Source organism: Aspergillus ruber (genome assembly GCF_000600275.1).
Source record: "Aspergillus ruber CBS 135680 unplaced genomic scaffold scaffold00013, whole genome shotgun sequence".
Taxonomy (NCBI): Eukaryota; Fungi; Ascomycota; class Eurotiomycetes; order Eurotiales; family Aspergillaceae; genus Aspergillus; species Aspergillus ruber.
Genome location: NW_024467309.1, coordinates 523,886 through 550,732, shown reverse-complemented (window position 1 = coordinate 550,732; position 26,847 = coordinate 523,886). Strand labels below are relative to the sequence as shown.

General features: G+C 47.8%; 10 protein-coding genes across 10 annotated transcripts; 6 read left to right on the top strand and 4 right to left on the bottom strand.

The window, feature by feature from the left end:
- Nucleotides 1-443: 443 nt before the first annotated feature.
- Nucleotides 444-2,117, bottom strand: EURHEDRAFT_523385 (uncharacterized protein; the record flags this gene model as incomplete). Its single annotated transcript, XM_040786893.1, has 2 exons — nucleotides 444-1,820; nucleotides 2,055-2,117. The coding sequence occupies 2 exons, from the start codon at nucleotides 2,115-2,117 to the stop codon at nucleotides 444-446; spliced, it is 1,440 nt and encodes a 479-aa protein (XP_040638912.1).
- Nucleotides 2,118-5,373: 3,256 nt separating this feature from the next.
- On the bottom strand, nucleotides 5,374-6,371 carry EURHEDRAFT_523384 (uncharacterized protein; the record flags this gene model as incomplete). The annotated part of the gene is made up of 2 exons (XM_040786892.1): nucleotides 5,374-6,147; nucleotides 6,213-6,371. The coding sequence occupies 2 exons, from the start codon at nucleotides 6,369-6,371 to the stop codon at nucleotides 5,401-5,403; spliced, it is 906 nt and encodes a 301-aa protein (XP_040638911.1). The 3' UTR covers nucleotides 5,374-5,400.
- Nucleotides 6,372-6,858: 487 nt separating this feature from the next.
- EURHEDRAFT_537783 (PLP-dependent transferase) lies at nucleotides 6,859-8,123 on the bottom strand (the record flags this gene model as incomplete). The annotated part of the gene is made up of 5 exons (XM_040787345.1): nucleotides 6,859-6,929; nucleotides 6,982-7,087; nucleotides 7,147-7,384; nucleotides 7,421-7,917; nucleotides 7,965-8,123. The coding sequence occupies 5 exons, from the start codon at nucleotides 8,121-8,123 to the stop codon at nucleotides 6,859-6,861; spliced, it is 1,071 nt and encodes a 356-aa protein (XP_040638910.1).
- A 453-nt stretch (nucleotides 8,124-8,576) lies between these two features.
- On the top strand, nucleotides 8,577-9,782 carry EURHEDRAFT_523383 (D-mandelate dehydrogenase-like dehydrogenase; the record flags this gene model as incomplete). Its single annotated transcript, XM_040786891.1, has 5 exons — nucleotides 8,577-8,584; nucleotides 8,690-8,980; nucleotides 9,002-9,080; nucleotides 9,132-9,210; nucleotides 9,260-9,782. The coding sequence occupies 5 exons, from the start codon at nucleotides 8,577-8,579 to the stop codon at nucleotides 9,664-9,666; spliced, it is 864 nt and encodes a 287-aa protein (XP_040638909.1). The 3' UTR covers nucleotides 9,667-9,782.
- An 820-nt stretch (nucleotides 9,783-10,602) lies between these two features.
- Nucleotides 10,603-12,391, top strand: EURHEDRAFT_456185 (cytochrome P450; the record flags this gene model as incomplete). Its single annotated transcript, XM_040784337.1, has 6 exons — nucleotides 10,603-10,828; nucleotides 10,886-10,971; nucleotides 11,026-11,787; nucleotides 11,845-11,946; nucleotides 12,015-12,143; nucleotides 12,200-12,391. 6 exons carry the CDS (start codon nucleotides 10,603-10,605, stop codon nucleotides 12,389-12,391), a joined length of 1,497 nt encoding a protein of 498 aa, XP_040638908.1.
- Nucleotides 12,392-13,238: 847 nt separating this feature from the next.
- Nucleotides 13,239-13,865, top strand: EURHEDRAFT_402851 (uncharacterized protein; the record flags this gene model as incomplete). Its single annotated transcript, XM_040780169.1, has 2 exons — nucleotides 13,239-13,319; nucleotides 13,386-13,865. 2 exons carry the CDS (start codon nucleotides 13,239-13,241, stop codon nucleotides 13,863-13,865), a joined length of 561 nt encoding a protein of 186 aa, XP_040638907.1.
- A 3,288-nt stretch (nucleotides 13,866-17,153) lies between these two features.
- On the top strand, nucleotides 17,154-19,015 carry EURHEDRAFT_515511 (uncharacterized protein; the record flags this gene model as incomplete). Its single annotated transcript, XM_040786387.1, has 4 exons — nucleotides 17,154-17,216; nucleotides 17,272-17,698; nucleotides 17,745-18,893; nucleotides 18,951-19,015. The coding sequence occupies 4 exons, from the start codon at nucleotides 17,154-17,156 to the stop codon at nucleotides 19,013-19,015; spliced, it is 1,704 nt and encodes a 567-aa protein (XP_040638906.1).
- Nucleotides 19,016-19,442: 427 nt separating this feature from the next.
- On the top strand, nucleotides 19,443-23,139 carry EURHEDRAFT_412547 (DUF747-domain-containing protein). Its single transcript, XM_040781935.1, has one exon. The coding sequence runs from the start codon at nucleotides 19,590-19,592 to the stop codon at nucleotides 22,926-22,928; it is 3,339 nt and encodes a 1,112-aa protein (XP_040638905.1). The 5' UTR covers nucleotides 19,443-19,589; the 3' UTR covers nucleotides 22,929-23,139.
- A 1,769-nt stretch (nucleotides 23,140-24,908) lies between these two features.
- Nucleotides 24,909-25,531, bottom strand: EURHEDRAFT_412546 (uncharacterized protein). The gene is made up of 3 exons (XM_040781934.1): nucleotides 25,325-25,531; nucleotides 25,150-25,268; nucleotides 24,909-25,097 (listed from the first exon to the last, which is right to left on the bottom strand). The coding sequence occupies exons 1-3, from the start codon at nucleotides 25,518-25,520 to the stop codon at nucleotides 24,993-24,995; spliced, it is 420 nt and encodes a 139-aa protein (XP_040638904.1). The 5' UTR covers nucleotides 25,521-25,531; the 3' UTR covers nucleotides 24,909-24,992.
- Nucleotides 25,532-26,049: 518 nt separating this feature from the next.
- EURHEDRAFT_456049 (uncharacterized protein) lies at nucleotides 26,050-26,592 on the top strand (the record flags this gene model as incomplete). Its single annotated transcript, XM_040784327.1, has 1 exon — nucleotides 26,050-26,592. One exon carries the CDS (start codon nucleotides 26,050-26,052, stop codon nucleotides 26,590-26,592), a length of 543 nt encoding a protein of 180 aa, XP_040638903.1.
- Between the last annotated feature and the right edge of the window lie 255 nt (nucleotides 26,593-26,847).

Below are 26,847 nucleotides of genomic sequence, written 5' to 3'. Positions count from 1 at the left end.
TGAAGTCTAATCGTTGCAAGACGTGCGGGGCTTAAGAAAGCTCCGAGACGCCTACCACAGACGTCGCATAAAACCAATAATAAGCGGAATTAATTCGTGGACGTGGACGTTATCGGACGCCAGTCAGCTCGAAGAGGAAGCCAAGAAGAGCAGATTTCGGTGGGCTGTGAAATTTTTTCTTTTTTTTTTTAGCGGGTTTCCACTTGCCGAGGCCCACTTCTCCAGCCATACCCGGGATAAAAATTGTGAACACGACCCTCTGTTCACACTAAGAAACATAACTAGTATATTGGATGAGAGAAGACGTTGGCAAGACGTAGAAGTGCGTCATATGTGGATTTGCCCATTTACATTCAGACAGGTCTGACTAATTTATCCGGAAGGTACCACCCAGTAGCGATCTATTGTCACAATGAGGTTACCCTAAACTGCGGATATGGAATCTATCGCAAAACATCATAGTTGGGGGGGTTCGATGCATCGTCATACATCGGGGGGGTATCGTTGGCAGGGAAGACAGCGTTAGGGACTTCCTGTGAAGACATGAACTCATATACCGGCATTGGGAAGAAGGCCCCGAACGACTTCCACAAAGGCTTTCGGTCCACAAGCCTCCCGGTTTCCTGATCGATAATGTCTTCTCCCGCGATGATGTCCAGCTTCAATTGGTGGCTTGCAATCATGGCAGCTTTTTCTTCATCAGGATGTGTGCGAGAAGGGCACTCGCATGGTCCTTGGTGGAGACATGCCCGTTTGGTGTCAATGGCAGACATCTCTAGGACCTCCACGGCATCTGCGCTTGTTGGAATGCTGACATCGAAGGATATCTGGATCATGTCGTCTGTCGCTTCAGTTTTGGGGCGGCCACCAGTTGCGCTCCACCGACCTGTCATTCTCCCATGACATAATTGACGTACACATTGCTCCTTGCGGTAGATCGGGCCCTGGGTCTCATGATGGCTGAGCGTTGATAAGGCCTTTGCCGTTTCTTCAACCCGCCATTTCAGCTCTTTGATCACCACGTGCCTCATCTGCGCTGTTCGTGGGCCCTCCGTGATAGTCTGTTTGGCACATAATCTCGCAGTATATGAAGCTTTGTTACCCGGACCTGGGGATTCCTTGGGTGTAAGATCTAGGAAGACCCTCACTCGATCATCGCGGAAGGTTCGCACATGCTGGATAGTTCGAGCATGGCCCGGAATAGCACGCCGTAGTATTTGGACCGGTCGCGTCGCTGTTGCTGTCGTCCCAGTCGTGGATGTGGATGTCGCTGTAATCATATATGAGACCGTCCCTAGCGCCGTTTCCGTCGTTGGGGTGATATCAAAAGGAACAGGGATCCCGAAATTTAATTTCAAGTTCGTTGTTCCCCGGTCCTGATGATGTTCCACGTGGTGCTGCGCGTGCCAGAGATCACACCGGGTTATCGTCTCGATGCTCGCAGAAGCGCTTTGCCCTCGGATGGGAGTAGGCTGAGCTTGGATTGCCCTTCGCCGTCGCAAGCATCTAAAGAGACCACTGCTCCGCCGAGGAGCCGCAGCGGCACATCGATGTTCGAATGCCACCGTGCGTGTGAGCCTGACACTGAGCTTGGGGTAGCCAGAAGAGTCGATATTGGACGAGGCAATGATGATTTCCACAGACCCCGATAATGGGCTACTGTAGCTCTCATCATGTGGACCCAGAAAGATACAATGGGTTTGGGGGGCTGTCAATTGCACCTCCTGCACTTCCATGGCATGTAATTTCTCGAGCCTTTCGTGCAATCTGTGGCCCTGCGGTGTAGATATCTGGCGAGGAATCACTCCATGCGACCTGACCTGGCTTATTCAGGAGAAATAGTCACATCATAATAGCCGACCGATCGGTAGTGAACGGTATAGCAACAAACATGATAAGGATCACAATGTACGGTATCAACGTTAAACCCAATGAGGAAGCCAAGATGGTAAAATAGACTTTTGGTGGAGGAATAGTGCGGAGTCATCTGCCTCATTCGCTGAGCCTGTCAAGGTCCACTTCGATTGCCGAAAGCGCTTGTACTTCGTACTTACGATGTATGCGCATGTCGGGAGTGGGATGGCAGAGACGGCTTCGATGCTCAATATCCACAGCATGACCCCGAGCCATGCGGGGCTCTATGGTCTGCAGCACCGACTGCTACTCTCTACATTCTATGGGTGGAAGGACCGGGCCTATAACGTCTGCTAGATCCCAATGTTCCCTTGACAGCACCAGATCCCTTGTAGCTGCAATATAGCATCTGCTCGTTATAGTGGTCTTTTTAGGCGCAAAGATGTAGTCCGGTTGCTCATATTCTCTTAGAAAAGGGAGTCGGCTTGCATTCTGTGAGAGAAACCTTTAATCTCTCGAACGCCGCTTCATTCCGCTGTTTTAAAGGGAGACCAAGCAACGGTAGAAATTCCATTGAAGCACCATGGTGATTTTGATCTTAAGGACCAACATAGTCAAACGCCATCGTTCCAAGCAGTTCAACGCCGAAAATCATCCATTGCACAAATTTCTCTTCACTATGGTGCTGATCCAAACACCACAGGAATGGCTTTGAGAAACCAATACGATGTATTGCCAGAGGCTCTTCTCGTACCACTACGATTGTGACGACTCAAAAGACAAACCAGAATGAAACCGAGGACCAAGTGCCGTTTCTTTTTCTTCTTCTTTTTTCTTTTGCTGCGGGAAATGGACATGGCGATGTGGTCAGGATTTTGCTGGAAAACGGTGCTAAACCAAACATTTGAGGCAACTTGGGAGAGACAGCCATCTGCTGGGCTGTTGCGCAGGGATTTGAGGCAATTGTGAAAATGCTTCTTGACAGGGGTGCGAATGTGAATTGCTCTGACAATTGAAAAAAAAAAAAAAATCACCATTTATTTGGGCTCTTCAAGGAGGCTGGGGCTCTCTATCGGAAAAGATGTAAAGAGGAAGAAGAATTGGTGTTTGTTTTACAGTGCCATCAATGATACGGAGGCAGTGGTGCGCTTGTTGCTTCAGCATGGCACAGATCCAAATGCCACTGACGAAAAGGGACGGACGTCTTTACACATATCGATCGAAAGACGTAATGACTCGAAATCCCTAACTGCGCTTCTTTTGGAAGCTGGCAGCGACCCTAATAAAAAGAATCAGTACGGCCGCACCCCTTTGATAGAAATCATCGCACTTGGATTGCCCAATATGGTAACAGTACTGCTCAAAGCCGCAAGTATTGATTGGGATGCAAAAGATGTCTTCGGTCGCAGCGCACATGTTGAGGCCACCAGAAGGAAAAGAGACGGTCTTCTGAAGCTTATATTGCAAGATTGCCGAGAGACCCAGCCCGTCGTCCTCAATGACTTTACCAACCATTCAAAAACATATCGAGACCGATGCCGTGGCATCTGCCGGGTTTTTTGTGCAGTGGAAATGCATATTCATGTTTGAAATGCAACAGTCGCGGCTTTGACATCTGCGAGGAATGTAGGGAGTGGGGTGCAACATGTTTCGGTGATACAAATCAGACTGTTAAGCGAGGGAAATCGGACTAGTATGGGCCTTTTTGGCGGGTGAACATTCTTAGAGCCAAGACTCGAGAAGAATTCAAAGAGTAGTTTCGAAACGAACTGAATTATTATGCATTATGTGCAACAGACGAAAATAAGGTAGCCATATACAATGTACAGTACATCATAACGCGCAATAACCAATGTGTATATGCAGTTGCTCCCGAAGTGAAGTCATACCATGGGCGAAACAGATTGGGAAAGAGTATCTCGTTGGATAAACTCATGTCAATAGTATGGCAGTCTTTATGGAGACGACTAGTTTAACGAAGATGTATATTGCCTAACGAATGTATGTGCGCATACGCAGCCCATTAAGTGCTTGACTAGAATTGTACGTACCGCTGGCCTATATGAAGAATTCCCTGGTCTTACTACTCGGGCCAACTATTTATTCAATTGATTTTTATCAGTTATCATCCGGCGGGTCACGGGGCCAGTGGTGAAGTGATGAAGTATGTGAGCGAGGCAAAAACAGAGCCAAACAACAGCAGCTTGGCAGTTATTGGTCTTCTAGTGGTTCAGGAACGCAAGTAGTCTTCATCCATATAGTATGGAAGCGTTGAGTACCGGATATGACTTACTCACAAGCCATTCCACCCATGACGAAAGACACTCTTTAATAAGATTCAGTAACGAGAAACATGTGCTATCAATGCTCATACACAAATTTGGGTGGTCCATCAATCAGTAGTCTAACTGCACTCTTCCTTAGCTAGAGCTTGAGCATCACAAGCGTTCCCGTCCTCATCGTAGTCGCGATGCCAGACAGGCGTGTCGTCTTGCACGTAGTATGTTATACAATTGCCTCCTCCATTCCGCTTGGTCCAATCCACCACAATCTTTCCCTTGGGACCCTGGTATCAGCCAAGGCCCCTCCAGTAGCTCGATATGTCTTCGTTTGGATATTGGCTGCCGGTAAATCCATCTCCTTTAGCGTATCTTGGATTATTTTAACTTCAGGTGGAGCAGAGGGTCCGTGAGGCTTATACAGTATGTAAGCCACTGCATCGGTTGTCCATGGCTTCCTGTTCAATTTGTCCTGTTCAATTTGTCCTCCAGCTTTTCAATGGTATTCTCAACTGTTTTCTCATTTGTTTATATCTTTTCACGGTGGTTTTCTTCCGCAAAGTGACCGATGACAACCGCACGACTACTCATGATGGTCACAATGGTGCAGCCAAAGATTTGCCTTGGGGCAAATCTTTGAGACTTGTTCGGGTCCAAGGCCCATGAATTCTCATGTCCGATCTAAGTTTTGGATTGGATGCTGTTCCAGAGATTTTCCAAATTTGATGTCGAGATGGTCTGGAGCTCATTCTGGGGTTCTTGCATTTTCCTTTCTTGGCTGGCTAAAATAGGTTTTTCGGGTTCTCTTTGATCTTGCTTCTGGCCTCGAGTGCTTGCGTCAGCCCTGAAACGCCCCTTGAGTTAGGATTAGATAGGTTCTTCTACACTCGGAACGGATCAATCATATACTGTGGAAATGGTGACGCCTGGATGAGAGATGCCAGGAGACAAATCAAGAGGAGAAGCTCGATGCATAACCTCAGAGAAGTGTTGTTCTGCATCAGAACTAGTTGAAACAGTTACATCCTTCCTTGATCCCACTGACATGTGCGCATTCCGACTGACGTGTAAAACCCTCCATGAGAAAACATACAGCATCTTCTGGAAAACATCCCTTTACGGTATTGAGACCGACGTCTCCCTTGACAACTTAGGGGAACTCCAGACAATCTTACCATAACCATGTCGTATTAGATAGTACCTACGCCACGCGCATATTTCGCTACGAGTAATCAAAACCCTCGGAAAAAAGCTAAAAATTACTAAGTCACAGCACTCGTTGGCGACGTGACATGACCATACTTATAGCATCTAGAGCCGTACACTCAGGCCCTAGTGTAAACGCTGAAATAGCATGATCAGTATGCCCCTGCGACTCACGCCCTCTCCGTTCCAACCTAACCCCACTAAAAAACGCCTGTGGTCCACTGAGCTCCCTCTTTGCAGTGGACGTGTCCAAATCATCATTAGAGCGGAGAAGTTTTCCCGATTTCCCCTGTCCTGCAGCCACATCGGGTTCCTGCATCGGCGGCGGCGGTCGTGTATAAAGCTCCAACAACGTACGAAGCTTGTTTGACACGTCGTCCGGCAACTTGCGGTAATTCAGGGATCCGAGCGCGATAAACGCGCGCCGGATCATGTGCACAGGCTGGCCGTGCCATGGTCTCGGGGAGAGATCTGGTTCGAACCCGCTTGCGTAGAATCTGACCAGTATGTATGGTTCGTATAGGCCGCTTCCTTCTAGAATTGTTCCATTTGCTATTTGATGATTTTTGTACTGTTCTTTTGTGGGGCATTGGCGGGGGACGGAGAAACCGCCGCTGGCTGCGAGAGCTCGTTCTCTGTAGTCCTTCTCTTCGAAGTCGATGAAGAAATCTAAATCGGTTGGTATGATGACGAGACGTGGATCTGGGGCGGTATCGAAATTATTGTGGCATGTTGGACATAGACCAATGCCGTTATCGACATCTCTGAGGGATGTCAACAACAGATTCTGTTCTATAATTGTTGAGAGCTAGAAGAGTCAATATAGAGCCGGCCGACAAGCAATATAAAGTATCAAAAGTGAGTGGCACATACAGCTGGGTCCTTCTGAGCAATAACATGGCACGCCTCGACTGGAATGCTTTCGCAAAACCAGCAATTATCTCCTACTAATTCAACAATCTTGCCTTGCGTCGTCCCGGAAAAAGCAGATGAGGCCTTTGATTGAGACGACGAAGATGACGAGCGTGACATTGTGCTCTTCTGCGTTGCCCCGCTCACTGGACAGGGCTCGTAGCTTGGGCTACTTGAGGGTCAGTTTATTCACCGTTGAAATGAGGAAAAAAGCATTAGCAAGATCGAGATAGAGGTCTACTTGGATGCAATGCCGTCAATATGAGGCTGGCCTGCGAATGACAGCATTATTCGGCAATGTGTCATGTGATGTACCACGAATTGAAAGTGATGAATTGAATATGAAATGATACCAGCTGATACTGGTCTGGTCATGGAGAATTGAAAAAGAGAAAGTGCAAGTCAGGAAGACGGGGAAATTATTCGGGTGATTTACCGCAGGCTCACTACGGATACAGTATTACTGCAGGGTTCTTGCGCTTCTCTCATATTCTGAGAATAATGATTGATAATGGTCCATATGCAGAATCAGTCAATTACTTTGGTTATATTCTGAGCTCAGATAGTTCCTAGTCTCAGCTCTAACCTATTATTCAATTTCACCAGATCAGAGGGGAGCTGTGTCTTTTATCACACTGTCAGAAGATTCGGCAACATATTTTACATTGAACTCCGTCACTGACGTTGTTAGTATACGGCAAACAAACAGTGTCCCGAGAACAAGGCTTACATCCAGTGACCGAAATTCTCCCGGAGGGAAGCATGTACACATGGTACTTCTCCTTCAGTATATTGACCTGTTTTCGGGATAGAGTAGTGAGGGAGAGCATTCCTTTCTACAGCAGACACATCTTCAGTATTGTATATATAGGATGTGGAACCGAAAGATACTGACCTCAGATACAAGATGGTCCCAGGATCCTGGCTTTCTAAGCGCAGTCAATAACTCGTACAAGCGCTTTCTCATCACCTGCATTCTGTCACTCATATGGAGTAAATCTTGCTGCCATTGTCTACGAATATTCTCATATCCCAGAATGATCGAGACAGTCCTGGCACCGTACGATGGAGTAGTCGTTATCTCCGATCGCTGCAGTCGCTCCAGCTGTGTAGCCACTTTGGCTTTCGCTTGACTCGAGTGTCAGAACAAGTCCGGAACCCAGACTCACTAGGCAAGATCTATCAAAGGAAATAGACTTTTTTTCGCACAAATAGCGGCAATTTCCTCCCATTGTTCTTCAGTCATGACAATACCTGTCGGATTATGAGCGCAGCCGTGGAGTACCACAACATCATTCTCAATTGCTTCATTCCGCAAAGTATTGACCATCCCACTTAAGTCCAACGAATGGTCTTTCTTATCAAAATATGGATAGAAGCGGACGCTCGTGCTACTATCTAGCTGCTCCCAGACTTGGGGATGCGCAATCCAACTCGGATCAGGGATCCAGACGTTCGCAGGTCGAAGGGTCTTGGACAGGAACAGCGCCCCAAGGTGGTTTGCTCCGGTTCCTCCTATGGTCTGGATGGAAGCAATTCGATCGAGAGTAGTAGTCTCCTCAACTCCGAAAACCAGTCGCTGTGCATCTGACACCAGAGCAGGATGACCGGAAAGAGGCAGATGTTCATGGTCGATAGTTGGGTCATTGTGCAGAAGCTTTTTGGCCTGGCAATTGAGGTTAGACGTACCATGGCAGAAAAAGAAGAACTTACTTGGGCAACTGAAGGAAGTATCCATGGTTGCGCATTCTCATCCCGATAGAACCCAGGACAGAGGTCGACTTTCTGTGGAAATGTATCGCGTGCGTATGCTTCTACTAGAGAGAAAGCAGCGTCAGGTGGTGAGTCGATGATATTTTGAAATCGCGACATTATTATTTCTCCTCTACCTGACAGTCCTATCAATCTGTGAATGTTGGATTATTGCACCTTTTATGCGAGTCCTTGCTCATAGTTAGGGTCGGCAACGCGCTGATTCGCCGAATCCTGCACATATATACTTCGGTCAATGCACGGCTTGCCGGCTGTATACTCGGGATCTTCCGAATAGTGAGGGGTTCCTGAACCTTTGAAACGATTTATCTTACAGGAACCCCCCCAACGTAGAATAAGAGATCTCCTGTTTTCACTGCAATTTGCATCTGTCAGATACAGTACGGTACACACTCGGTGTCCAAATCATTTCCCCAGGGGTTACAACGCTCTAATCGCCTCGGTACGAGTCGCCTATCTTATTTCAGCATGTGCGTGTTAACAACTGGCGGATCTCTTTGAATGTTTCCCGGTATTTCGTCAAGTCTCCGTTCTACTATCAGACAATTCACAATGTCCGCGTCATCGAAGCCGGGTCTTCTCCTAATTGGAATTCTTCAGCACACTTAGCAGGAGAGTGAGCGCCTCCGCACCAAGTATGATGTGCTTCAATTCACGGGAAATAGGAATGAATTCCTCCAGCACTGCAAACAAGGTAACTTCAACCATGTCGTCGGTCTCTACCGCACCAATTCCACAAAAGAGACCGGCCCGTTCGATAAAGAATTAATCTTATCACTACCGGATTTACTCAAGTATATTGGCCTCAATGTTGCTGGGTATGATGGTATGGATATATCTGCCTGTACGGAGCGGAGCATTCGTATTTCGAATACCCCGAACGTCGTTGCAAATGCCACAGCAGACGTGGTGATGTTCTTGCTCCTGGGTGCGATGCGGCATGCGATGATCCCGCTGTAAGTACTAAGAAATGGAAGATGGAAAGAGGAAGCACCTCTTGGCCATGATCCTCATGGTAAAACCCTCGGTATATCAGGAATGGGAGCCATTGGTCAGGTAGGATTTACTATCCCATCTCCCTCTCTTGAAAAGTAGCTAATATCAAAGGCTCTCGCTCATCGAGCTCGCGCATTCGGACTGAGGATAATATACCATAATCGGTCGAGACTACCTAATGATAAAGAGGGTGAGGCAACCAGTTAAGATGCCTACGGCATTATGCTAACCGCGATCAGGATCAGCGACCTATGTCACTTTCGACAAATTGCTCCGGTCGTCAGATATACTGAGTCTCAACCTCCCAGCCACCCCAAATACGCGACATACTATCTCACAGCCACAGTTCAAAGTTATGAAAGATGGCGTCGTGGTGATCAACACTGCGCGAGGGTCTCTGATTGATGAAGCAGCGTTGGTGGATGCTCTAAATAGTGGGAAGGTTCTATCTGCAGGATTGGATGTTTATGAAGATGAGCCTAGAGTACATCCTGGCCTTATCAGTAATGGCCGTGTTATGCTTCTTCCACATATTGGCACGACGACTATTGAGACTAAGCGGGAGATGGAATTACTGGCATTGCGGAATCTTGAACATGCATTGGATCAGGGAGAGTTGTTGACGCCAATTCGAGAGCAGTCCTGAGGCGGAGCCCGTTTGCCAGTGTATTAGTAGCCCATTTCTTCTCGTGGTGCAGACAGTAGACTAGCCCCTGTTGAGTGATGTTTACTATCCAAACAAAAGTCTCGATGCCTGGGATTGGGAAAGAAGTACCGCAACATATACATAAGCGTAAGCGCCAATGAACAAGGAATTTTCTTGATGCTCAATTGGCGTACATAGGCAGATACCCGATTTATGAGAAGGTCAACTGTACCGTCTAGATGTATCCGATGGCAATTCAGACCTGGTTATCAAAGAAACCGGTTACTATCATTCCTAGTATATCCTGTTGAGACGCCATATACAACCAACTCACGCAATCACCATGAAATTCGATATCTTTTAGTCTTCAGTTTGCTTTTAGCAGTTGCAGCCGACCTTCAAATCAAGCTCGACCAAAAGCTCGCCCCGAAAAAGCCAGGTAAACATTGCCTTAACGACGACTTTGTACGTGCTTAGCTCATACATCGACGTTAAACAGGTGCCCTCGTACGGCCAGCTCTTCAAAATAGCCACCGATACCTACAACAAGATGGTGAAGCTCTGGAAATCTGAGTGTCCCCACCAAGAACCAGCCCACGGCCATGGAAGCCCTGGCGGTCAATAACCAGGTATTCCTAGCTTCGTCAATTAAGTGTGTCAAGACTGGCAAGTGTGTATATGGTAATTGTAGCGAGGAGCAGGATCGGGGCAAGTTGAGCAACAATCTTACGACAGTGTGGGAGGCGAAGGAGCTGATGGGCGCGCTTGAGGACTGTATGAACGAAATTGAGGTATTGTCACATAGCCAATCAGGACCAGGGGCATATCGTGGCGGTAGATTAGGCCCAATCTCCCCCCACCCCAGAAATGATGTTCTTGCCCTCCTCTTATTGTGTTTTAATTGCAGAGTGTATAAGCCTGAGATCTACTATTATAATGGCTCTTGTCTCTGTGTCCGTAGTGACAGCCTTGCTGGACTTGCACAGTCTCTGGGCTCTGGTGCTCGTTGGTTTGGTTGTGCGTGCCATCGTGCGGAGATATTGGACACCGATCAGAGATATCCCTGGCCCATTTCTGGCATCGTTCTCGAAATTATGGCAGGTTTACCAGCTATGGAAAGGGCATATTGAAGAAGAGCTTATTTGTTTGCATAAAAAACATGGTATCATCCCCAAACTTGCATTTTTCATGCACTCTTTCTAATAACTATGAGTGACAGGATACTTTGTTCGCATTGCAGAAAATGAAGTCAGTGTCTCTCACCTAGACGCAGTCAAACAACTTCTGCACGCCAATATTGCTAAAGTACGTTCTTATATTCAAACGACAGCACTTAGATATTAATAACCATCTAAAAAGGGTCCATGGTACGCAATTTTCAGTCTACCAGACTACCGCTATGTCAACCAAATGTCCGAACTAAACCCCCGCCGCCACATCGAAAAATCCCGCAACATTGCTGCCAGCTTCGCACTCTCAAACATAATCAAATCTGAACCGCACGTCGACGCAATCCTACTACAACTCGAAAGCCGCTTAGACGAACTAAGCAAATCCGGCGAAGCCGTGGACTTCGACAAATGGTTCAGCTTCTTTGCCTTCGACGTCTTGGGCGAAGTAACATTCTCCAAGTCCTTCGGTTTCACGGAGACAGGTACGGATATCAGAGGTGCTGTTGCAAATACTAAAGCCCTGGCGTTGTATATTGCAGTCATGGGTCATTATACCTGGTTCCACAATTTGACGCTGGGGAACCCACTGCTTAGTAGCATTGGGGTTCAGCCCTCGTCTCATATCTTCGATACATGTCTTGTGGCTATCGATGCCAGGAAGAATAATCCTGAAACAAGGAACGATATGATGCAGCGCTGGCTTGATGTTCGAGCTAAGTGTCCGGATCGTATGGCAGAAAGGGAGCTTTTCGCTGCAGCTGTTGGTAATATTGGGGCTGGGGCTGATACTGTCGGGGCTACTGCTCAGGCTTTTGTGTATTACCTGCTGCGTCATCCGGTGTATTTAAAGCAGCTGCGGGATGAAATTGATGCTTTTCAGGCACGGGGAGAACTTTCTGCTATAGTTCAGTACAACGAGGCGCGAAATTTGCCGTTTCTTCAGGCTTGTGTAGGTACTCCGGCTGAGACAGATGAGATGGCTTTGTTGACTAATACATATCAATAGCTGAAAGAGACCTATCGTTTCCATTCAGCTGTTGTTGGTGGTCTTCCTCGAGTCGTACCACAGGGTGGGATGATTATTGCAGGCAGATACTTCCCAGAAGGGGTATGATACCCCAAAAGTACTCCCACAACGCGGTAGAATTTAGGTTTGATACTGACCAGGGATTCCAGATTATCCTGAGTATCAACACCTGGGTCTTCCATCGAAACCCCAAGATCTTTGGCGAGGACTGCGATAGCTTCAAACCTGACCGCTGGCTTCAGAAAGAAACCGAAAAAATTAATCCATTTTTGATTCATGTAACTATGTGTCAATATCTTCTCAGTTTGCACCAGCACTGACAACCATTTTATAGTGGGGAGCCGGATACAACCAATGCCCCGGACGTAACCTCGCCCATTTTGAACTCTCCAAACTATTAGCCACCTTAATCAAAGACTACGATATTGAGCAAGTGGACACTAAAAAGGAATGGGTATTCAAGAGCCAGTTCACAGCTGTTCCATCTGGCTGGCCATGTACGATTCGACGACGCTCGAATAAATAGCAAGAAAAAAAGAGGGAGGAAGAAAGAAAATATCTTTTTGCAGAATCTACTGTGCTACCAATTGAATGGCCATTCCTCGGCTGTCATTTCAATGATACTTCTACCTAGCCGGTCTTTTTGTTGCCTCTAGCATTCTCAAGTTTATACCAACCCTCCTCAAGATTTAGCTAACAAGGGACCGATTTTTACAATCGCTATTGCCCTTCGAGCGATAGCCCATGGCTGTACAGCATTGCAAGATATTCCGACATGTACAGCACGGGTAACTTCAGCCAGTAAGGCTATAATCGGTACGACCCGATATTCTATGCTGATGTCGCTCCATTGAACACTCTTATGTCAGACTCGCATGAATCCAGAGGTTGGCTTTACCATTCTGCCCCGCGATCAGCGGGAGACATCTACCTACTGGGGTGAGTTCCCTGTCGAGCATGTGGGAAAATGAGTGCTTTACTCTCAGGCAGGACATCAGGCTATGTCAAATGCATTTACAGTCGTAGCGTACTTGACGATCAAGGCATGTATATTCCAAAAGTCTAAAATTCCAAGCAACTTCTTCCTCCCATACTTTCTGGGTGCAGATTTCGATTAACCAACTATTTCCTTGGCCGGCATTATTGTGGTTTCGGTACTGATTGCGGACTACTTGCTTGCGCTGTTCTTCGGGCAGATTATGCGGCGGTCTCTTTGTTGTGGTCTGGAGGAACCATCGGGGATGCTGTTCCACTTACACCATTGCTCGATATTTCAAATTCCTCGCAATTATAAGCAATATGTCGTGGCTTGGATGTTTGTGGCTCAAGTATATAAAGAGCTCGTATTCCTTGCCGGGTTTCAAAGAATCTCAATGTCAGATAGAATAAGTCCATCTACCAGACCTTCAATCGAAGAAATCATCGAATTGACATCAGTTTCTGAAAAAGGACCAGTACGGGGTATACATACAGCATACAGCTCTTAAGACACATAAATACGCTAACTTGCGCGTTTTCAGGATGTCTTCATGATTGCCCGTCCACCGTGGGCGTTTACCGGCGCTCGAGGATTATACAGGGGTACAACGACCGCGCAGTGCCTGGTAGCTGCTCAACACACGGTTTCTAGTGAAGCCATCACTGTCTACAACATGCAAATTGGTTTTCTTCATCCTGGCAAGCCAAACATTCCGATCGAATATCACGTAGAGAAGACGCGTGACAGCAAGAATTTCGCGACGCGCATTTTTCGAGGATTCCAAGGCAGACATAACTGCTACCGCGACATTGAGCCTTGCATCCGCAGTTGGAGCAACTGGGAGAGAAGGAGTGGTGCTCCATATGAACATGGGAAAAAGATGCCGACCGGTTTGAGCCCGCCAGATCAGGCCGAAATGGAGACACATAAAGTGGAGGGACCTTTTGAAATCCAAACGGAAAAATTTCTGAATAGTCTGTTACCTTTGGCTATTTTGTTTTTCGTACAAGCTTCCTTCTAAAAAGAAGTAGAATACTCCGATAATCCTGCCGACATGACGATCCGCTACTGGATGCGTACCAAAGGGCCTATACACGAGAATAAAGTGCAATCTCATCTTGCAGCTCTGGCTTTCCTAACTGACGCATACTTTGTGTCGTTACGGGGGTCCAAGATGGTGCGAAGTACGAGGTTTTAGGAGTGGTTGCGAGTCTGAACCATACAGTTCATTTTCATGAGTCCAAGGTTGTGCATGCAGACCAATGGATGTCCTCTGAACGGGAAAGCCCTTGGGCAGGGAAGGATCGAGCGTTGGCTGTTCATAGGATCTGGTCGGGCGACGGTGTTTTGCTTGCTACTTGTATGCAGGAGGTAAGCGATCTTCCTGGATGGTTTACGAGGGACGAATAAGAGGGACCCCCCATTTCCTCTCAGCTTCTTCGTTTTATTCATTCGAAATGCCTAGTTGCTAACATCGTTTGGTTCCCCTAGGGGTTAATCCGATCGAAGTTGAAAGTATAGGGTCGAGTATAGATCTTGAAATCATTTGCGTGAAACGTGACTTTAAAGATATATGGTGACAGAATGCCTCCGTCTTCCTAGTTCCGTGGCCTGTTTGTATTTATGGGAGGAAAAGAAAAAGAGCAAATATAAGTAAAAGGATATTTTATTGACGATAGCCCTCATCCTACTAAAATCCATATCTAAAAAATATACATCCAAAGACAATTTTATATTCACACTGTTCAACCAAGCTGTCTATTCTCGCTCTGAGAGTCCCTTCTCACTGCCCATCCACCAACGCTTTGCCTTGGAACTGACTTTCCGTGGAGTCTATAGAATCTCCACTAGCTAGGCCCTTCCTAAAACACCTTCATTCATACCGTGGTCCATGATCATATGGAGAGCAAGTCGTGCACCACACCTCCATGACGGAATACCAGCTATCAACCAGTTCAGGATTGGACGGTCTAGGACCGGAGGCGAAACGCGGATGGCTTAGTGAGAGCCGAATCTTGCGGCCTTTGATCTTTAGATCGGGCACTGTATCCCCATAAATGACTCCATCAAACCAACCAACTCCGCTGCGCACGGGCTGAGCCCACGACGCTGCTGCAGAGGACGACGAGTGCAATCCCTTCCGGCAAGATAAAAGCGCAATCAACCCTTGTCTTGAGGGAAAATACAAAATCTAGATTTGCTTCTTACGAAGGCATTTCTAGGGTATAATGCCTTAGGGTTGACAATCGTACAAGCATTAAGTCGCCATAGTCAGTTCTGACCAAAACTGAACACTGGTAGAGAGCTGTTGCATATCTGTCGTCTACTCAAGACGTGCTCACCAGGGCCTACTCATATCGTGAGCTCATGCTATGGCGGCTTCCTGTCAACATACAGTCCGTTGCTATTAGGGCCCTCGATCCAGTTGCTGCTTGGCAAGAAGTCAGAACTGAGTTGTGAATCCGCGGATATATTTCACTCCTAACATTTACCTGGAAGGAAATATCTTAATGGCCGTGTTTGATCATGCTTGGCTGAACATCATTGGATGACGTATCGAGAATCCCACATTCTGGTCAAGGAGAAGCTTGCATTGACGATACGAGACGAGCATCTGTACATGCAACATATCCGCCAAATACCACAACCAAGACCGCTAAGTTCATCTTGGCTGACCAAGCCCCGTGATGCGTCGCTCGTTCACTTGATAGCGAGCTAGACAACTACCGCACATCATGCGCAGTCATTCGCAAGGATGTCAAGATGTTGAGATGCGCATGAAGAACAGACTGACCATAGCGACGACTATTACCTACTTCTAATGTCTCGTAAAACACTTCCTGGCCACGATGCTACTCAACCCCAGGAGAAAGAAAAAAAAAAAAAAAAAGCTATAGTACGGTAGTGAGTGTCCATTCATGTCGAAGGGAGACACAGCCAATACTCCTGACACTGTGTTTCCGAACAAAGTTGACCGTTCACGGCTTTACGATTTCAGACTGGAGCTTCCCATGCGACATTTGGCCTTTTCGCAATGCAGGTGGAACGGAAGCATTCCATTTTTCCGGCCATGCATTTCAGAACTTGCGAGGTCGACGATTATTAGTACTTGAGGATCGTTGTTTCTTACAGGCGTCTTTGTTTCTGTAAAGCAAGCGTGTTGCTTTTGAGTATATACTCTGCTGCAACTGGTTCTCAAAGCAGGACTTGGTCATTATTAATGATACGAGGATATGGACAGTTTTCTATCATTATTCTCCAAAATGTCAGTGTAATGTTGCGATGCCAGGTACTTGTGCATGCGATATACAATATGCATTGCGTGCATAAATTGTGAACGAGCACGTGCCCCCACGTAACCGAGGTTGCCGATACCTACCTGATAAGAGACGGGAAACGCCGGGACATGCTAGTGTGGGACGGATTGCTGGAGGAGTCGATCGCGGGTCTGACACGGTTGTTGGTCCAAGTGGCGCTTATGCATGCCTACAAGTACTTACGGAGTAGATACTCTGCACAGTGACGGTAGTTAACTATAGGTAGTTATACCTTGTAACCTGTACGCTGTAGCTACAGTAGAATAGCTCAGTAGACGGGTTAAGCATTGAGGAACCACGGGTCTCTGCCGGCCAAGAATGGGTCAGGGGAATTAATATGGATTGGAGTGTTTCAAATTCAAAATCAGCCCTGTTATGGCCGGTGTGTACAGAAACCCCTCTGTTTCATCTCCTTCATTCACTCTTCATTCATTCTTTAGGCGTTTCTGACTTGCCTGCATTGCTTCTGCCAATAATTCAGGCATCATTCACTCATTTCTCATTCTTTGTTGTCTCCAGCCCTGTCCATTCATTCTATAAGCCCACATTATCCCCACGGGTCGCACGCGCCAGCCATCCTGGTCCTGCAGACTGTTGTGCTCCTACTCTTTCTCCATCGCGGCGCCAAAGCATTGATTATCTAGCGCCTTCTTGAAACCTCATCTTGTTCAGCTGTCTATCACTATCCTCGCTCCGACCGTCCAGTGGCCATGCGTTGTTGATCCAACTCTCCGTCGTCTTTGCGCGTCGCTCATTATTCCCGCGGCCGTCTTTTATAAGATATTCCTAAAATATCCTTCCCAGCGGTTTCTCTCTTCAGCGCATTGATTGCTGCTGCTGCTTTGTTGGTACTGTCATTGTTGGTTGCGATCGCGACTTCGTCCGGCTGGTCCGCGGAGTCGATTTACGTCGTTCACTACTGTCTCTATTTACATTCGTTATAAACGTTCCTTGGCCGTTTTTTCCTGCTGGATCAGGATTCCGCTTGCAAGATGGGCTTCTGTGGTGATCGTGAAAAGGGGCAGACTTCTCTTGAGGAGAAATGGGACTATGTGGTGAGTGTAGCTTCAACTGCTATGCGACCACGAAGACTAACCGTGACATCTCTAGAACCTCGACGATTTCAAGTCTGAGTCCTGCCTAACACCCTTCTCCTATTTTTTCCTTTGGTTCTTTCTCATCATCTCGTTGGCCGTGTATGGCGTCGATACCTTTACTGCCGTTAACCTCCTCGCCTTCTCTCGATGGGCTGGTCAAATCGAACCCACCATCCCGTTTCACATCTCGCGCTGGATTTACGCCGTCTGTATCATCATCTCCTTCGCTCTGTTGGTTTACCGATGGATGGTTGCCATCCGCGCCATCCGCTCGAAAAGTATCGCACGCAGCTACCTTAACTCTCTCGCTGTCCGCATTCAAAGTATTCGACCGGGCAGAAGAGGTCGCGGGTGGAAACGCTTCCTGGTGTTTGCGGAGTTGACCAAGAGTAAGAAGGGGGCGGAATATGTGGCTTTATTCACCTATTTCTCGTTCGAGTGTGAGTCTTGTGTATCCGTCATTATGGACTGGTGCTAACTATGCAGCCTGGATGAACACTGTTTTTGCCGACGGACCGCGCCAGGTCGTCAATGCCATAACATTGTATTCTGTGATGCAGATGGACCTTCTCCCTGGTGGACAGAACGCAGAGAAATCCGATGACAGCGGGGCTGCGCAATTCTTTGAGAATGTGAAGATCCTGGCAGTGAACAATAACCTGCGAGCCGTGGTCTTGTTTTCCATGTTGTTCACCTTGGTCATCTGGGTTCTGTCCGTCATCAAACTGTTGATCGCTATCGTTCTTTACTTGATTTTCCTCTTTCACCACATCCCGTCGCGCGATGGTACCTTGACAGCTTATTGTCGCCGCAAGATCAATACCCGTGTGATGCGCATCGTCAAGGTAAAGGTTAACAAGGCATTGGCCAAGGGAATGGCTCTGCAAGACCGAGCACCGACACAGCCAAACATGGGTGCGAATGTCAGACCAACATTGCCAACCGTTGGGAAGGGTGAAGACAAGGGACCCATCGTTACAACGATCTCTCGCTCGACGACTCAAACCACGTTGCCCTCGCGTCCGGGAGGTGCAGTGGCAGACCGCAACCCTACACTTCCTGACCTGTCGTGGTCCGATGAGCATCCTGGGCTAAGCAGAACGGCCACTGAGACGTCTGCGTTCTCTGAATCAACTGCGGTTTCGACATACAGTCCTCTGGACCGCGGACCGTCACCAGCACCACCTGTGCCCCCTCTACCAGCCAACATCCCTCCTATGCGTTTAAACACGCCTGCCACTCGACCACCGGCCTCACGGTTCGCTCCCACACCGACCACGGCCCGGTCTACCCCAGCACCTGGATACCGGGGAATGACCGAGGAGCGTAGCTACGGCGCTTATGGGCCTCCTAACCCGGTGCCTTACCGGTCTCACACTGCGGCTCCTGATATGTATGGCCGATCGATGACTCCTGGTGTTGTCATCTCACCGTCAGCACAAACGGACTATCCCACTCGAACCTTTACCCCGGTTGCTTCAAGTGCAACTGCACAACCCGGTTATCCAATGCCATCATTCACCCCATTCAATCGAAGCGCTTCTCCCGCTGTCGCACCGGTTGCGTATCCCGAACGAACCTTCACCCCGATGAACCAAACCCCTCAGCCTAGCGGTGGAAACTACCACGCTTTCGGTCCATCCATGACCTCGCAGACACCGATCCAACGAACAATGTCCCCTGCCTACCAAGCATACCCCGGACAAGACTCCGGACAACAACCATTCCGGCCCTACCGCAACGATGGCAACTTCTGATAGCGTCCCGGTGACTTTTCTCGTTGCACACAAAAGAAATTTTTTTTTTTTTTTCATTAATGAGCGTGAGCGTTGGAAGAGCTGATTAATCTTCCGCATTTGATGACCTGAACTGACAACCTGTTTTCTTTTCGCTTTGTTATGATAGAGAGCTGTAAATACCCGTATCTTATGATAAGCAATCTATTACTTGACTGGAAACGAGAGGGTTATATGCGTAGAGATATCTGCGGTATATAACGCAGTTTCTTTGGGTGCATGAGAGGAGGCAAATATTATAATAAGATCGATTCAATAATGATCATATAAAACCAATAGAAATCTATAACAGATAAAATGTGATATGCATAATGCAAGCTGTCCACTCCCTGCGCAATATCAAAACCGTTATCATTAAGCCAATCTCCGCCCGCTCATCATCCCATCACCGATCCAGACCGCACCAACGCCAACCAAAACCAACATCTCCAAAACCTCCTACAACTCAGCCACAGTCAACATTGGCAATGATCCCTCCTCAAAGCCGATAGAAATAACCACCTAATGTGCGCCATTCATTCACTTCCCTTCCTAAATGGCCGTCCCTACGCCCCTGTTTCCGCCGCCGCCAGCTTCAGCCTCCGATCCCGCTTCGATTCCAGCCACAACACCAGTACATGACCATTCGTCTGGGAATCATGAATATGAGAACTACACTGGAAGCCATAGCAGCGGAAACAACAGCGATGAAAATGTTCCGCACGGGTTGAGTAACGGAGTTCATGTAGATATGACGGAATCTTTGAACAAATCTACAACCACGGAAATGAACACGCGACGGGACGGTTCAACGCCTTCAATACCGGAAATCCCTCCTTCAGCGCGAGCAGATAAAATGGAAGCTATCGCTGAGGATCCTGTGTCTACAACTGCAGTGGAGGACAAAGACGAACAAGGACAGCAAACAGGATCGGAATTGCGCGCCAAGCGGTCTCGTGCGCGATCGACGACGAGTTTACTGGACGGTCCTTCGATTTTTCAGCCGCATACCGTGAACCGGGACACCAGTAGGATGGGTCGCAGCAGCAGTAACGGGAATTTGGACATTCCGTTGTCTCCTAAGGGTACGATGAAAGCGACAGAGAACGCTCATGTCCGTCGTGGATCATCGGGGGAGGACATTGAAGGGCCCGGGGCGGTTACACCGCAACGAAACCAAGACAAGGACAAAGAAAGAGAAAGAATACTGAAGCTATCGCCGTCGAGGATCCACGAGCTCACGTCGTCACCGCAGTCAATTCCGCTTCGCCCAGTTCCCGAGGCTTCGCCGGAGTATGGTCGACGGGTTATGTCTGATAACACGTACACGACGGTTTCGCGGTCGGTGCCCGGCGATGGGATGGCGCCGCCGCAGCTACAGCTTCCGGCTGATTTGAGGATATCGACGGATATTGCTAAGATTCGGGGTAGTAAGGATCTTCATCTAGATGAATTGCCGGAAGCGTTGAGTCCGGGAACGAGGCCGGTGTCTTCTTCGTCGCGCAACGGGCGGCCACATGTGCCAAGGACGGTTTCTACTCCGTTAGCATCGTCGTCGCAGCGACAGAAGCCCGCTTCTTCGAATAATGAACGTCTGGCGCAGACCTGGTCGTCACGCCCCAGACAGGATCGACCGTCTATAACTCGCATGGAACAACCTGAACCCAAACATCACCATAATCATAATAATCACGGCCTCGCGCCACCACCTCAGCTAGCGGAGCCGGCTCTCCCATCTCCTATGCCTCAATCTATACCCCTTCCGCCTGTGTCGATACCTACATATTTGCAACTAGAGCTTGCATCTGGCCGGCCGTCACCACTGTACATTCATCATTCCGCTACGTCCGACTTTCCATACGAGTCTGCGCGGGTGAAACTCGAACGATTGGTCAATTTTCTAATGCTCCCTCCGGCAGTGGAGCAGGTGCTCTGGTTTGGGCTTCTGGCATGTCTTGATTCATGGCTTTATTCATTTACGATACTCCCTCTGCGTTTTGTCAAAGCATTATACATTCTACTGGAATCATGGGTTCTGAATCTCGGCGTTGAATTCCGGTATATCTCAGGGTTTGTTTATAATGGTGTTGGTCGGGTATGGCGGCGGAGGAACAGGGCTGCTTCTATTTCTGCTAGCTCTGAACCACAGCGCAGTCCGGAGCTCGATGGGAGATTCCGAACAAAACAAGAACAGGCTATTGAGCGAGAGTCGCGCCCTAAAGCACCGACGGAGCCGCGACGGCGGCATCGGACTGAGACGCATCGGCATCATCGCCGACAGAAGTCCATTCCATCTGCGCTACTCCCGGATGATAAGGCAGATATTTTGAAAGGATTGCTTATGATTGTGACGTGTTGGGTGCTTATGCGGTTCGATGCGAGTCGGATGTACCATTGGATCCGTGGGCAGGCGGCGATCAAGCTTTACGTGATCTACAACGTCCTCGAAGTTAGTGATCGGTTGCTTGGTGCTATAGGTCAGGATGTGCTAGAGTGTTTGTTCTCGAGGGAGGCACTGGAGCGCAGGCCAGATGGACGGAGTAAGGTGTTTCGTCCGTTTGGGCTGTTTCTGCTCGCGCTGGCGTACACGGTGATTCATGCGACTGCGCTGTTCTACCAGGTCATGACGCTGAACGTTGCGGTGAACTCGTACTCCAATGCGTTGATCACGCTACTACTATCCAACCAATTCGTGGAGATCAAATCGACTGTGTTCAAGAAATTCGAGAAAGAGAACCTCTTCCAACTCACCTGCGCCGACGTGGTCGAGCGCTTCCAACTCTGGCTGATGCTCACGATCATCGCCTCCCGCAACATCGTCGAAACAGGTGCTTTCAACTTTGTCGGCAGCCTAGGCTCAACTTGGAGTATCAGTGGCAACTCCTCAACAAGCACAAACAGCACCCCTCTCTCAACGCCACCCCGGACAGCATCTTCCATTCTCCCGCAGTCTTTCACCATTCTGCCTTCATCTCTAATTGCATCTTTCAGCCAAGTAAACACTTTCCTCCCGAGTCTCCTACAGGTTCTCGGCCCATTCCTCGTCGTCCTAGGCTCAGAAATGCTAGTCGACTGGCTCAAACACGCCTACATCAACAAATTCAACAATGTCCGACCAAATATCTACGGCCGCTTCCTCGACATCCTAACAAAGGATTACTATACAAACGCCTTCGGCGACCAGAACCTCACCCGCAGACTCGGCCTCCCCGTCATCCCACTATCCTGTCTCTTCTTCCGCGTCTCGGTCCAAACATACAAAATGTTCCTCGCCGCATCACTACCACAACAACCCTCCTCAACAATGCAAGCGACTTCTCTCTCTTCGATACATAATCACTATGCACCGGCACCAATTCAATCAGCACCACCACTTACGCTGAAAACAATTGTCCCGTCCTCCATGGCACATATAAGTAATATCTTCCGCAGCGTACTAGCAAACGCAATGCCCACACCCGCGCAATCAGTCTACATATTCACCGTCATCCTGTTAATCACCGTCTTCCTCGTCCTCCTCATCTTCAAACTCCTCTTGGGAATGGGTCTCCTCGCGTACTCCCGCAGACGGTATCAGGGCATGAAACTTGCTGAATACGAGCGTAACCACCCCCACGCTCACTCTAGCCCTCATAACGGCATCCAGCCCCCGTCAATCACCACCGACCCCGTGTCTCAGAAAGGCCGCGGCTACGCAGTCGAAGGAAGTAAACGCATCGGCGGCTGGGGTGTCGTCGAAGTCGGCGAAGATAGACGCCGTTGGGTATATGCTGATGATCCCGAGGGGTTGAGGAGAGTGCGCGCGTATGAAGAGAAGGAGGTGAAGAAGGGTAGTGAGGAGGGGAGTTTCGATCATGTGCAGAGGTATGAGATGGTTGCCAAAAGGATTTGGTGATGGTTTTTTCCAGCCATGTGATTCTTGACAGACGTGTGTTGAATGCTTGTGATACCATGATTGTAGCATATGTAACTGCATATATTGTTATTTGTTAGCATTAATAGTAGGTATTAGTACATAAGCAGACTGAAATAGAATAGCTTAGTGGGTCAGCTGAACTCCGCCCTACATGGATACCCCGTGTTATAGTAAAAAAGAAATTTGGAACACTTTCTGCATTTAATGATTTACAGCCTTGATCCGCCTAATAATGTCACATCTCGTAAGGACTACAGTATTTCTAGAACCTAAGGCTTTACACTAGGAAAACGGAAAAAGCTAGACAAAGGTTCTCTGATTCATATAAAGAGAAAACCAAACTGGAGGCACGATTTACAGTGGTGACCAGTGTTATTCAATGACTGCTAAGTTTCTTGCTTGAGAACCGTGATATTAATATCTAGTGATAGACAGCATACTTCTTGATAAGTGGTTGGGCAGCAGAACCCAATGCAGCGAGATCTCTTTGGACTGAAGCGAGCGTTTGAAGAACCCCCTGTCTTGAAACACTATGAATTTGGAAAGCCAACGTTGTTGTTACTGATGCATCTAAGTACGCTGTTGCAGATATCATCCTGCAACCCGCCCCTGGTACGACAGGAGAGCGGAACCGAGACTGGGCACCTGTAGCTTTCTATTCAAGAAAGTTAGATAATACCGAGCGACAGTATGAGGTCCATGACCAGGAACTACTCGCAATCGTCGAGGCGTTCAAGGTATGGAGGCACTACCTACTTGGTACAGGGTCGCCTATTCGTGTGCAGACCGATCATGCGAATCTTCGATACTTCTTTCAGGCCCGTACTTTGAACCAGCGCTAGGCTCGCTGGGCCGAATTGCTCGCGGCGTATGATTCTATTATTGGACATAAGCCGGGACGTCACAATCCCGCCGATGCACCGTCGAGAAGACCGGATTACCGACCTACCGAAGACGAGGAAGAGTCTGTCGGGATGCTACTACACTGCAGCGGAAATTACAGTTAGGTCGAGTACTCCACCGGTTGGGCTGAGGTGCCCCCAGGCCTCCTGAAGAGGCCCAGGCGGGAGACCCAGGATATCCGGAGTTCTTGGTCTCAAGAGAGGTAGCCCAGGAGGCGGCTAGCCATGAAGACCCCATCGAACCGTTGGCAACTAGCGGTCTCCGGAAGTTGATTATAGTCCTGCAGCAGGAGGACGCTTCTGCTGTCAGTCGAGTACGAGACCTGCAAGACCCAGCTCGGATGGGGCTTCAGAAAGAAAAGGGGTGGTGAATCGATAGTGAAGGGCTATTACGATTCCGGAATGCCATTGCCGTGCCTCCCGACTCAGCCATACTTGCTGAGATCCTGAAGGTCTATCATGATGATCCTTTTGCTGGGCATTTGGGACACGATAAGACCCAGGAACCGATTGAACGCAAATATTACTGGGAGAGCCTGCGAACAGACGTCGCACGACATGTCAAAAGTTGCCCAGAGTGCCAGTACAATAAGACACTCCGAAGGAGGCCGTACGGGAAACTCTCTTCATTAACCGTGCCGGAAGGCTCCGGGCAAAGTTTATCTATGGATTTTATCTCTGCTGTACCGCCCTGTGCACGCGATGGAGTTGTTTGTGATGCCATTCTTGTCTTTATGGACCGATATACCAAGACCGCTAAATATATCCCAACAACTAAGAAAGCAAAAGCTAGTGATCTGGAACGAATGTTCTTTAAGCATGTTTTAACGAAGACAGGAGCTCCGAGGAGCCTGATAAGTGTTCGAGACTTGAGTTGACGAAGTAATTTCCAGATATGACCATTCCATGCAAAAACGGATTCTTGTCGAGCGATTGAAGAAGCGAGGTGTCCAATGAATTTTCCCAACACGAACTTTACCTCGGAAATGAAATACAGTCCAGTTTCACGTATACGAGTGTAATTGTTATTTTTTCTCTTTTTAAAAAAGAAAAAAACATCCTGTCCTAAAAACCTTTTCAGGTTCAAGGAATACTGAAATACAATTTGCCGAGCACCTATATCACCCCAAAAACAATTTGGCTACATTTCATCCAATTCTGGCTCCTTGTTCTTCTCAAATTCAGTGATCTTCTCTGTTACTCGGACCTTCCTCGGTTGGTTGTTAAACTCCTGGTCAGCCTTAACCTGTGTTTAATGTATTAGCATCGATCTTTTCTTCGAGATAAAGACTCATTACCGAGGCTTCACTCAATGTAGCATTGGTTTCGTCCCATTTCATCACGCGTGCTTTCTTGTCTAGGACAAAAATGGGCGGTTCAGTGGTATCGGGGTATGCAGGGTGAACGAAGAAGTCATCAAAGTCGGTTGTCAACAAATAATAGCAGTGTAAGTTAGTTTGGATTTCAGCTCACATTGACCCTTTTGCAGTCCATGATAGCAAGCTCTTGAGAGCAAGTTGATCTGCTGAAGAGAGCGAGGTTTGACTTGATATCGAAGAAGAGCAAAAGACATGGCAGGATCTGTATAGTGTATGGATAATATTCCAAATCGTAATGTACTATGAATCTTGGGAGCATCGAATAGCCACTTTGCATTGGTAAATGCCATTTATAGGTGGCTGTCCTAAGTTGAGCTCATACCGCCACGATGATTTCATGAAATGTAAGCAAAACACTAAGACTACATGCGGGGTCAGGGATACATGGAAACAGTCATGCTACTCTGGTTAAAAGCTGCGCTAAGTTGCCAATTAAAGTACTGTTCTACTACGTTCCATGGTTCCGGTTCTTGATTAGGTAGATGGAGGACAAACAATACTTTTATGCACTTTGAGCCGATATAGGTGTAGCGGGGATCCTCGAACTCTAGAGTATCCTTGTAGGCCATTCCCAAAGAATGGCTACATGATCATTGAGAAGTGTACAGATGATGTCAGACCCGCTTATGAGTTACCTCCCTATAAGTAGTCAGACTAGCAATGCTTCAATGTGACTTCATAGAGCCAGACAATAGTTTCGAATAACTGAGAGCCTTCTATATATAAGGCCTGCATCCCAATCGCTCAGAATTTGCCACATGTACTGTGCATCTTCAAACAATCAATACCTTTTCTAATTTCTGATACATTCCACCCAATATGTTACGGGGCACTTCTGTCTCCATCAAGAATTCGGTGCAAGCAGCCAGAAGAACATCTAATCGAACTTCATCTGTATACTCAGGCTCAGTCAGACACCTACGTGCCCTACATATCACAAGACATGAAAAGCCGTCGCCCAGAGAAATACAAACAACAATAGAGTGTGAAAGACGAGTACTCAACCCAGAGCGATCAGAAACGTCAAAATCAGGTACGGACAATGAAGTTGCCGGTTATAGTTCCTCATATGATCCATCCGAAACGACTCCCGAAAACGAGCTAAAGGTCCTGGAGAACGAATGCCGGACTGTGGGTATCATAAACCCATTATTCATTAGTCCGGCAAACAAAGATTTCAGTACATTGCTGGATCCGATGGTGGGAGGATCAGTTCATAACGCTGATAAATTGGGTGTCAGTGGGCGGGGGTGGACAAGGAAAGGTAAAGAGGTCCATGTTCAGAATGTCTCAGGGAACCCGTATGGTCGTTATCAAAAGCTTCTAGAAAGCTTGAAGAAGTCCAAAAGGTTTGACAGATAGCAGCTCCCATCTGGAGGGGACTGCTAGCTGATGGTGGATGTAATAGGTATATGAGTTCTTATGCTATCTTAGGCTTGCTGTTCACCTGCATGCAGTGAGCATAATCAGAATGTGATGCAATTTGATGTGCACAGGTCAATTAATCATTGGAAAGCCAGGAATTGTGAGTCCATCATAGATCCGTAATAGGAATGCATCAGTTTGTAGTAGAAATAACGATAGAACGTTGGACAGTCTTGCGGGATGATTGAATAT